This window comes from Fistularia commersonii, chromosome 30, assembly GCF_037954325.1.
Source record: "Fistularia commersonii isolate RoL2024-O1a breed Wild chromosome 30, RoL_Fcom_v1.0, whole genome shotgun sequence".
Taxonomy (NCBI): Eukaryota; Metazoa; Chordata; class Actinopteri; order Syngnathiformes; family Fistulariidae; genus Fistularia; species Fistularia commersonii.
Window position 1 is genome coordinate 6,390,742 of NC_141313.1, and position 12,261 is coordinate 6,403,002.

Sequence of the window (12,261 nt, forward strand, 5' to 3'; positions counted from 1 at the left end):
TGCGTTTCTTTGCTAATTATTACACAAGCCAATGTTATGATCACAATAAGTTTTCAAATGTATTTCACATATTTGTGGACTCCAAGGGAATTGCCAGGAAAATAAAATAAACTACAATTCCCATTGTGGTCATTCTACTCTAGCACATTGTATTGGCTGGATAAACGAACTTTCAAATAGCATGTAATCTTCTATCAACAAGTGTTCTCAAATTAATCCAAATACGAAATACTTTCATGAAAGTCCAGTGTTTCTCTGAAACAAATATTTTTTTAACCATAAAATCTCACTCCCTAAATAAGTGGCGAAACTACAAAACCTGACCGAGCGTCGTTCGGTGGTGAAGGCGACGCACAGTGCGCATGCGCAAATTGATTACCCTGATCAGCTGACTTGAGTGAGATGCTCTTGTTGAAGGACCCCTAAGCCCGAAAACCCGCTGTTATCCGCGCTATGCATGGGAACCAGCCACTCTCAAACTGAATTTTAGCGCGTAGATTAAACGCCGACATCTGCTAACGCACCGGTAAGTTGGAAAACATACCAATTAGTGACGTCGTGACAACGGCGCGTCGCAATGCTAGCAAGGCTTGTTTTCAACACAAGGCTAGCCGTTCGTTTAACCACGCACGCGTCTGTTTTGAATATAACTCGTTGATTTTCTTTTGCGAAATGAAATCGATGACACGGCGGGGAGCCTCTGTCTCCCGACGGGTGTGACGCTTCGGTTTTCATTCAACAGGAGATGTGTGTGCTTAACATGATCATCATGTCCTTTACAGCAATGGAGCTGATCATATGACAGTCAATCAGCAGACCGGAGACCTGTCTCCCCTCTACCGTGTCTCAGTGATGTAATCAATGGGTTTAGAGCAGGGCCACATGGGAACAAAAAATCTACGTTTCAGGAAAAAAAACAAAAACAAAACAGAAGTTAAGAAGGAACTAAGAGCAGATCTTTAAAATGGGACTGTGATTCACCCATGAAGGTGTCTGACTGACGCAGTAGTGGAAAAGCCCCGGGGTGAATGTCTTAAAGAAGTACGTGGGTACCAGAAAGATTGTCAATGGAAAAAGTAAAACACAGAAAGCAAACTTATATTTTATACTGGGGGCATGAGGAGAAAGACGATCACGGCTGGTCAGTCTTCTACCAATGAATATATTAGGAAATAACACATTTTGGAGTATGTGGACTGATGACACAAAACATGGCAAGAAGTTTAATTCTAGTGGTATTTAGATTCTTGGAATAGTGGTAACAATCATTCAAATAGAAGATATTTGACTCAGAGCAACTCATTTGATTCATTCAAAATAATTGAAATATTTCATTTCTAAATTTGAGCTTTTTATTTTTGTATTATGGTTATGTTCATTTGACTACTTATTCAAAGTTTACCCCAGTAAAGTAACTGTTGTCATCAATGTTATAAATAATACTAAATTGGATATATTAAAACAAGGTCAAAAGGAGGAATATTGTCCTCCAAACTCCTTTTATGAATCCATTTGCAATTTTTCTTTCAATATAAATCATTTGTCTGCAAACTAGGAACATTTTAATGATAATACTAGAGAATAATACCTCCTGTGACCTTTGTATCACCTATCAGTCTGGATCATGAGTTAAGGGATTCGGTACATTTACTGAAGGTCACAGTGAAAACCTTTTTTTTTTGTAAATGGAATTGAAGGCAAGAGAAACACTTACACAGCTCTAAGGGATTTTGTGCTATAACGTTCGAACTCCTGATGATGAAAAGTAAAACACAGCAGATTTTTTTTTCCTTAATATTTTCCCCATTTGCCTCAAGCTTTTCTCTCAGATCGGAAGCTAATCGCACAAACCCGCACGCAGCCATGACAGAATTCTGGTTGATCTCTGCTCCTGGCGAGAAGACGTGCCAGCAGACGTGGGACAAGCTGATGGTTGCCACCACCCGCACCAACAACCTCTCCACAAACAACAAGTTCAATATCCCTGACCTCAAGGTGAGACACAGCAGGTGGTGTCGGGACTGCACAATAAAACAAGGAGGCCATGGTTGATGTTTTATGTTTCTCCAGGTGGGGACACTTGATGTCTTGGTGGGTCTCTCCGATGAACTGGCCAAATTGGACACATTTGTGGAAAGGTGAGCGTTGCTTGGAGATTGCCTCAGTCTCACGGTTGCATCTCCAGCGGAGGGTCACCACTGATCAGGGTTTGCCTGAAAATTAAATCATTCATTGGCTCAGAAACTTTGAACCTCCTCTGGTATAAGATCTATGTGTGATGTTGAAACATTGCATGATTCGTGAGAGTATCTTTATGACATTTGACCTTAGGTATGTTTTTCTTGCATTGCTTTGTAAACCACTTTCTGCTTTCTTGCCTATGTGTTCTTTAGACAAAGCTCATAGTTTGTTTACTAGAAGTTGTCAAGATACTGGTCTTCATGGAAACAACCCCCTGCAGAGCGTTCTTCTGGCGCTGTTGCTCCTTGTTGTCACCAGACAAGTCTTAATTTATATCTGTCACTTATGGACTCTTGAAAGCTGTTCAAAATCTGTTCTTTTTCAGTTGTTTTGGTTTAAAATGGATCTTTCTTTAATATATAATGTCCTATATCTGATATTTATATTCTTTATTAAATTGTCTGTTGCCATTATTTATTTTTTTTAATTGGTGACATTCTGCCCTCAGAAGGTTGTATTTCCTTTCCATTCATTTAATCCAATCAGATGAACTTGCAATGATAATATTAGTTGTTAGTTTAAGGGTCCTGGGCTTTCTGGAACACTGTGTTGAGAAAATCTCTGCCTTGTGCTTCAGTGTGGTGAAGAAGGTGGCTCAGTACATGGCCGATGTGCTGGAGGACAGTCGAGACAAAGTCCAGGAGAACTTACTGGCCAACGGATGTAAGTAAACTTTACATCATCCCTCTGATAGGGGCAGAATCATGAGGTAGTTTTGGAAAAAAAAAAAGTCTGATCTGTCTCCTTACAGTGGATCTGGTCACATACATCACCAGATTTCAGTGGGACATGGCCAAATATCCAATCAAACAGTCACTGAAGAACATCTCTGAGATAATCTCCAAGGTATGATGGGGAAACAAATATTTTACACCATTCACGAGTTTGTCAGAAGACGTATGAAAGTCTCGCAGAGACTGTTCACCTTTTTTCCTTTTATCCGACACTATTGTCTGTGATTCTAGCAAGCAAGTCAAATTGACAACGACCTGAAGGCCAGAGCTTCGGCTTACAACAACTTGAAGGGAAACCTGCAGAACCTGGAGCGGAAAAATGCGTGGGTTTTTCATTTATTTATCAAAAGTTCTTCAGTGCACCTGCATTTATGAACTTTATTTCTCATTGTGCTTCAGCACTAATGACAAAAGGTTAGCACAGATCTAACCAGGATTATGATACATAATATATTTTCATATAAATTTGTATCATTATTATTTGTTCTTTTTCAGTCTTGGGTGTCTAAATTTGAAATTACCTCATCCACGGGAAGAATCTTTGTAGCTGTCAATTCAATTAAAAAAGCCTGAAATGTTAAATAAGAAATAAATAATTCAAATGAAAAGTTTCTTTAGCAACAGATAATATTTTTGTTTAACTAACACTCTTAACATCAAAGGAAGTAGACAGCAATAAGAATTGTACTTTTGTCTAATTTTGGTTACTTACCCTGTGAACTGAGACTGATTATAAATATTACATTGTCACACAGCTAGTTTCTTTTTTTGTGGTGATGTTGATATGAAAAGGCTAAATCATGTCTTTGCACAGACAAAACAGCATCAGTGATATTTTAACAAACTCACTGGGCCCCGTAAACCCCACACCCCATAAGTTATCGTACAATTTGTACTGTTTGTGTCTTCCTTTAGGGGGAGCTTGCTGACCAGGAGTCTGGCAGACATTGTGAAGAAGGAGGACTTTGTCCTGGATTCAGAGTACTTGATAACTATGTTGGTGGTTGTTCCAAAGTAAGCTGAATTGTGTTGTCTGCGTGTTTCTACTTATGGTCTGGAACAGAACATTTTTAATTTTATATCAAAATCTAGTCCTTTTTATTCCCTCCTTATTAGAAACATTCTTTTAGGAATTGTTATTCATTTGGCAGAAAAATAATCACCTGAAAGTCCATTAAAAATAGAGTTTGAAATCTCCTATTAATTTCCCAGATTACGATGAAAAGTGGGTTCCTAACAGTCATACAACGACTGTAAATGTTGATCATGATTACATGGTTAGGATGTCTTTAATAATACAAGCTGTATTTCGTTATGTATGAGTTATTTTGAAGTACAGTATCTGTGATTCTGTGGTTGAGTCATTTAGTCCGTGAGGGACAAAGGATCTTTTTAGGTTCCCAGAATGTTAGAAAAATCAGCCTTCTGGTTTAATCAAGCCTTCACTCGGGTCACAAGGAACACAAGATATGGATTTTTAAAATGCACTTTATTTTTTGGAATAAATGTTTTTATTTTAATATGCACTGTCATTTATGAAGGTGTACACAGTTTCATCAATAACAATTGTAAAGTATAATCCTGTTTTTTTTAGTGATGTGTAATTTAATATTTGCTCATACAATAATGAAGGACTTGGAACTTTGAAACCTGTATATTTTATTATTTATTTCCTTTTTTTTAAGTCAAGATGTCTCCGATTTAGTTTGCAACCAAATCACAGAACCAAAATGTTAATGCTGTTGTATTTGTGGTCCCAAACAGGAAGCTAATAAAAAAGGAACATACGCGAGTCACATTTCAATCCCGATTAATGCAGGGCAGTTGTCTCGACCAACTGGGGAACATAACTGTAGCATGCTGAGCTTAAGATAAACTATACAATCACGCTTTTCAGCAGAAACCGATTTCGAGAATGAAAAAGAATAATTACCACATTCTGTTTCGTCTGTCACCAGAACGAGCTACAACGACTGGCAGAAGACGTATGAAACTCTCGCAGAGATGGTTGTTCCCCGTTCCACCAAGTAAGTGTTGTATTAGATGTCTCTGGTGTTCAACACGTTTATTAGGTTTGGTTTAACAATCAATTCATTCAGTATAGCTGTTTGGCCATAAATGCAGCCTGTCGATAGTAATATTCAGTATTTTGGTGACACTGTCACAAAGGTATTAATGAAACGTCTCATTTATTGAGGTTGCAGTATCTTTTGAACAGAATGACAAAAAAACAAACAAACTGGAATATATAGCTTCTTTAGAATAAAATTTGCAACCAATTTGTCTTATTACATCAAATATAGTAATCATTGATTGTATATCCAATAAAAAGGGGACGTGACAGTGTTGTTTTCAAGAAACCTCCTGAAACTTTGCCTCCTCTCAGGTCTTTGACAGCCTTGCGAAATGGACCACATTTTACGGTTGACCTGCAAAAAGCACTTGACTTGTGTCAGACTGGAGAACATCATGTGGTTGACTTGCTCAAAACCACTGACCTTTAGCCAACGTTGCTGGATGATTGAGGACATTATCTCTTGCTTTTTGGATGAAGGAGACTCAGTAGGAAGTAGTTTCCAAGCAACATTTTTTTTTGCTTCACTCGTTTCAACTCAAAAAGTTTTTTGTGTACTTTTTACAAGTGCAGGTTTAGTTTTGATGGTTCAAGGTCTTAAAATGATCAGAATCAGAATCTCTGTAAATGCCAAATTCACAATATACACAGGAATTTGACATGGCATGTCTGCTGCCTTGTTGCAGGAAATCTACAATAATAGTTAATTGAGTGCTCATAGAAGTACATAACTAATACCCTGCTTTTTTATTTTTTATTTTTTTGCAAACACAAATTACTCTGCAGCACAAAAAAATTAGCGTATTCGCAGCATTATAATGACTGTTCGTTTGAGTTTTGATTTCACACTGCTCTGCAAGAAAAGGGTTGCTGGTTGTTAAATAATTTTCCCATTCATTTCCTACTTACTTTTCTTTACTCATTTTAGTTAGGGTGAAGCATGTAATTCGTGACAGTTATTGCACAAAATAAATACGGTGCACAACGCCAGTTTGTCAATTCTGAGCTCCAACTCTAGTTTTCATGGATCATTCTGGTTCCTCTCCCGTAGGCTGCTGTTCGAAGACAATGACAGCGGCCTCTTCAGTGTCACTCTTTTCCGAAAGGCTGTAGACGACTTCAAACACAAGGCCAGAGAAAACAAGTACCGTAACACTTTTTTTTTTTCCTCAGTTACACAAATGTTCTCAGCGGAAAATTCAGTTTCGACCGTTTCACGGCTCTTTGTTTTGAATTCCTTGTTGTTATTCTTGTTTGTGCTCACTATGATCAGCCTTCATCCTTTGGGAACCCAGTCAACCTAAATAATTAGCAGTAATGAGAGCTTGTGATTGAAGGAGGCTCTCTGTTTCTAAAAGCAAACACTGGCTCATCGTATGTGTGTGAGGGGGGCAGTCCCATTATAAACAAAAAAATTATCTGCACTCAACAGTCTCTTCAATTACAATGCCAGAGGAAGTATGTTCTATGTGTGTGCGCGCACATGCTTGCGCGCCTTTCAGTATTCTGGAGAGCACTTGTGCGTGCTGATGTCCAGTTCTCTGTTGTGTGTCGTGCCATAGATTCACAGTGCGTGATTTCCAGTACAATGAGGAGGAGATGAAGGCGGACAAGGAGGAGATGACACGCTTGTCCACCGACAAGAAGAAACAGTTTGTACGATGTTTGCTCTCATTAGTGATTATCCTGTCGTGACAAAGGTCAGATAGTGTATTAAGATCTGGGCTTTTTGTACATTTAATACCCATGGTATTAAATTGAAAATATCATATATTGTTTGTTCAGTCAATCTTGCAATGTGGTCTGAAATAGTGGTCCCCAACCCTGGACCGATACTGGTTTGTGGATCATTTGGTACTGGTCTCCAAAGAAAGTCTTTCTTGGTACTAGTTATGTTTTTTTCATAAGCCCTTCTGGATCTTATTTTGAAAAAAAGACTGTTTCCACCTTCACCTTGCTGCCGCACATAATATTGTAACTGCCTAATATAAAGTGTAATCGTTGCATTAAGATTAAATAATGTGAACTGACAAAAGTTTGACATTTTATAAATGTGGAAACATTTTCATGAATAAAAATGGTCCCTGGTACAAAAAAGGTTGGTGACCACTGGTCTAAAAGATTGGGTTTCCTTTTTTTCCCAAAAAGGAAATCAGAAATGTTTTGAAGTTTGACTTGAACAAACAATATATAATATGACATTTTCAATTCTTATTTAAGCCACTTCCCATATCTGGCTCTGTATCAGATATAGATTACATTTTTGCTCTTTTCACTTGTTTCTATTCACATGTCTTTTCCATCGCATAAAAAGTACCTGCAAACACTTCCTATAGGTGCTTTGTGATAATGGAAACTCTTACGAAGGTGGCCACCAAGCGACTGTTAGATCCCGCTAGAGTTTATCTTGTCGCTCAATGGAATTCAAACCTAAGGGCTGAGATCATACCTGTCCTGTGAAATGAGCAACATGAAACATATGGCATGTGAGTCCTGCAAGGACAGTGACAATGTATAAAGGAATTGAATGAGGCCAAGTTAAAAAAGATAAATTAAAGAAAGAAATTGTGTGACCTGTGAACAACAAAATCTGATCTGAGGACCAAATTTCATCAAGGCTAGCAAAAGAAGAATAGCCAGTGTTTCCTCAGATCTGAACTTGGAGAGGTTTGCCTATGAATCGATCACTGAGGACAGATCATAATGCTGGCCGGGCCAAAGAGTCAGTGCATACATGAGGGTTTGAAGCAAATAAACCCAAATACATCACAAAGGAAACAATATTTCCCAATATGATGTGACAGCCCCCCTTTCTAAAAATCAGTGTCTTGTTACTCATACTAATGTATAGATCTTGTTGAATCTTATGAGAACCTGTTTCTGACTGTCATTGAAGTTATTCTGTTATTTTTGAAGCAATATTAGCCCCTCAAGACAAATTGAATCCAGTTTAGATTGATTGGAACCAGTCAGAGCTTTCTGATGCCTCCAAAACCCCAGTACAATTCAGATGGATGAATAGCACCACGGGAAAAAGGCAAAGTAAATTGCTCTGTCCTCTTCTTTTTTTTTCAATCTGCGCTTATTGATGAATAAATTAGAATTGGAATTTAAAAATAAGTACCGGTAGTGAAGAAGAGGAACTGTTACCCATTTATTCTAACAAATATTTGGATCTCTGTAGGGGCCTCTGGTACGATGGCTGAAAGTAAATTTCAGTGAAGCTTTCATCGCATGGATTCACATAAAAGCTCTGCGGGTGTTTGTGGAGTCGGTCCTGAGGTAAGCTCTCAGATATATGAGCACTTTCTGGTCCATGTGTGCGTCTTTTGGTGTCTGATGAAATGTGATATGGTTGTTGGGATTCTTGGTTTTTTTTCTTTCTATTTTTTCTCAAAGGTATGGTCTGCCAGTAAACTTCCAAGCCATGTTGCTTCAGCCCAACAAGAAAAACATGAAGAAGCTGCGGGAGGTGCTGTATGATCTGTACAAGCACCTTGACAGCAGCGCTGCCATCATCGATGTGAGTCTCCTCTCATATTTATGAATATGCAGTCGTAGTAGCGTCTGCAGAATTCAGTGTTTCCCAAATAAACCAAGTTAAACTGAATTCCAATTTTTAAAAATGCATGATTCTATGTTCACGCCAACAACATATGATCATTATTCACCTTTTTTCAGTCACGCACCAGCCAGTCAGTGGTTGCAAGTGGAAACATTTTTGCTAATATTCAAAGGGATGTGATACATTGGTTTATCAGCAACTAGTTGGAAATACTGAACCATTTTCACTTGGTGTATCCACTCATTCTTCTCTTCTTTTTTTTAAACTGTATAAACAATATGGACTTCTAGGCATATCACATGAGGTTTCAAAATCTTAAAAAAATTAATGATAACAAATGTTTGTTCTGAATAGGCCAAGTTACTCTTTTAAATTTAAAGCAATAGTAATTTCTTCCATGTATCACCCATTCTCTGAGTAGGATGGTGTTTTTGCATATAAGACAAAATATAGAGAGAATATCAGAAATGGTAGAATTATCTTTTCTCTGTGTTGAGCAGCTGCACTTAAACTGAAACTGACAGAGAAACAGCAGCACAAGCGATACATTGTTTGTTTGTTAAACCACTTACATCATCTACCCAGAAGTGTGTCATAAAAGTATTGGCTGTTTAAAAATTATTCAAATATTTCATCATATCAGAAGCAACTCAGAGAACTCATAAAATGTGGGGTTTCTACCCCCCCTTAACATAGATCAAATTATCAAGTTCCCAAGATCCTGTAGTTACAACAGTTACAATGCTTACAGGGAAAGCTGCTGCTAATGGCACGGCTTTTCAAAAGTAAAGCACTGCTATTCAAATCATCGAGTCAAAATTTTTGAATTTGCATTATCAATTATAGAACCATAAAGCCTTATATTTTGTCTTACAGACTGTAAATGTATTAAATGCTTTTGAAGTGCCTCATTATATCCTATTTTATTAGCCTTGACTTGCATGGAACAACTAATGGCCAAGGGATACGTCCACAATATGAAAACTGTAGATTGTATTTGGAAATACCGGCCTATTGTTGTTTTTTTGCCACTGTAATGTCTTTACAGTCATTTTTTTTTTCAAATCCCATGGGCAGAAACAACAGTGAATGAGCAAGCAGTAAATCTGATATCTGGCACCATGCTATCAAGTCTGAGCGGCCAGAAACAAAGGGCCCCTTGATGGCCCTGTGACTGCCATTCGAAATGAGACAACCTTGTAAATCTATTCTTTATCTCTAGCCAACTGTGCTATTGGTTTAAAGACCGGTATTCTCACCAAAGTTGCTGCTAAAGGCCAGATGCTACAGACATGCAGTTGTAAACAAGTTGACACTTTAAGTGCCAACAGCAGACATTTGAACTGGTTGTTATTGACAACATCGTCAATGTTTTAATGGCACTTTGCTCTTCTATTTCTGTGACCCTGCTGTTGCATATTTGGGTTTTAGTAAGCAAATGAGCTTAAAATGTTGGTTGAAAATGAGCAGGTGTCTGGAAACCTACAATTTAAATTCATGCTGATCTCCTTCAATCATCCGGCTGCCTTCAGCAGAGGCAGTGTTTAGCAGGATTTTTTTTTTTTTATATTCACCCATAGTTTTGGGGAGCCTCCAGATCACCAGCCTTAAATGCGTATCTTTATAGGAATACTGATTTTTAATAGAATTAAACAATTTGATCTTTTTAGTAAGATGAGGAAAAAAACAGTCTTTCTTATGTGTGCGGTCCTCCTGCTCTGAGGAGCAGGAGATGCACCTCCTGCTAGTTAGCATAGTAAAACATTTTTTTTTTTTCTGCCCCACATCTTTTGCATTTTTGTTTTGCAATGTGTTCATTTTGTGTCGTGAAACCTTCTTCTCCTTTCGGCTTTTCCCTTCAGGGGTTGCTACAGTGAATCAACCTTCTCCATCCATCCCTATTCTCTGTATCCTCTCTCACATCAACTACCTTCATATCATCTTTGACTACGCCCATAAATCTTCTCCTTGGTCGTCCTCTAGACCTCCTGTCTGGCCATCTATTGCATAGTGCCCCTAACACTTTTCTCCATCCATTCCAAACCTCTTTTCCACACCCGTTGCTCTGGATTGTTGACCCCAAGTACCTGAAATCCTCCCAACTTCTTGATCTACACTCCCTGTAGCCTCACAGTTCCATCTGGGCTCCTCTCATTCAAGCGCATACAGTATACTCTGTCTTGCTGCAACTAACCTTCATTCCTCTCCTTTCCAGAGCATTTCGTGTCATGAAATACTAACCTGAAATATCAAGACTCTGTACACCGCTCTTACTTAAACAGCCTAACCTGGGTATTGTCATCAAGCAGAGGAAAAGGATGGTGTTTGTACATGTGTTATGAACAGACAAATGCAATTTGCAAGTTTTCCTCTCAGCACAGAGATAGCCAGATGGAGAACCTCACTTTTCTCTCCACATGATGTGGTTTTATTTTTATCACCCAGTGCTCTCCATCAACCCACTTGTATCTCTGTCTCTCTCTCCTTGCAGGCCTCAATGGACATCCCAGGTTTGAACTTGAGCCAGCAGGAGTACTACCCCTATGTTTACTACAAGATTGACTGCAATCTGCTGGACTTCAAAGTCTAACAAAAGCCCCCATCATGACCTGTCATGCTCTTAGCAGTGTCCAATGTGACTTGATCACCTTCCTGAGCTTTAATTTATTCTTTGTCCTCTGTGTACCCCTTATTTTCCATTGTTTTCCATTCTTGTCCCGCAACATTCCTGGGTCAATACTGGACAAGATGCCGAAGCTCTTTACTGACTGCAAATTTTATTCGTCAGTCAGATAGAAGGATGTTGCAAGGTATAAAATTATGCGACGTCCCACCTCCTCTGTTATCACTTCTCTGTACCGGGCGGTAAAATATGAACAGCTTTCCCATTTTTACCCAAAACGATTGACATTCACCCATAGAATCATAACATGTGTAAAAATAAAAAAAAATAAAAAAAAATATCACAATGTTGAATCCTCTCCATCCTGTCAAGACCACAATATGTAAAGCATCAAAGTCAAAGTAAAAACAATGGAACGCATATGGAGAGAAGTATATGGTAAATATAGTATTTATTTTAAGCCTATAAAACCAGTGAATATGCTTTCGATTGTTCGTTTTGTTTGAAGGTGGTGTGTTTTTAGCTCCATGTACCGAAAGTCTGTTTACAATAGATGTTGACCATTGTTTTCCTGCCCGGGCTATACTGAGATGTTTAATATGACTAATTTACCACAAGCAATATATTTTGATTGTATGCTCCTGTGATTTCTGTATATTAAGCAGTTTCAGAAAAAAAAATCTATGTGCAAATACTGTGTTGTCAGTATACAGAAAGTTGAACCATATTTAAAGTAAATGTGAAATAAATACTGTATGTGAAAGATGATTAATCCTGACTCACCATACTTGAAATAGCTTAGAAGTTTTTCAGTAGAATATGTCTCAAGCATAACCTTGTCCCCTGACACATTGATTTGTCAACTGTGACGTTCAAGCTTTTTGTGACATTGACTGGGAAAATGTACTACCGATGCCATTCAACTGTTCCACACAAGTGAAATTTAATTTTACACGGGTTGAAAATAATAGAGAACTCGAGCCAATGAAATCTGCATCCCATCTTAAAATACATTTTGCTCAGG

At 38.1% G+C, this 12,261-nt stretch overlaps 1 protein-coding gene across 1 annotated transcript; it reads left to right on the forward strand.

Moving 5' to 3' along the window:
* Window positions 1-360: 360 nt before the first annotated feature.
* Window positions 361-12,005, forward strand: atp6v1c1b (ATPase H+ transporting V1 subunit C1b). Its single transcript, XM_086178517.1, has 13 exons — window positions 361-526; window positions 1,818-1,995; window positions 2,071-2,138; window positions 2,819-2,904; window positions 2,993-3,087; window positions 3,207-3,298; window positions 3,891-3,989; window positions 4,934-5,002; window positions 6,101-6,193; window positions 6,612-6,705; window positions 8,234-8,331; window positions 8,449-8,572; window positions 11,106-12,005. Exons 2-13 carry the CDS (start codon window positions 1,864-1,866, stop codon window positions 11,202-11,204), a joined length of 1,149 nt encoding a protein of 382 aa, XP_086034643.1. The 5' UTR covers window positions 361-526; window positions 1,818-1,863; the 3' UTR covers window positions 11,205-12,005.
* The last annotated feature ends 256 nt before the right edge of the window (window positions 12,006-12,261 follow it).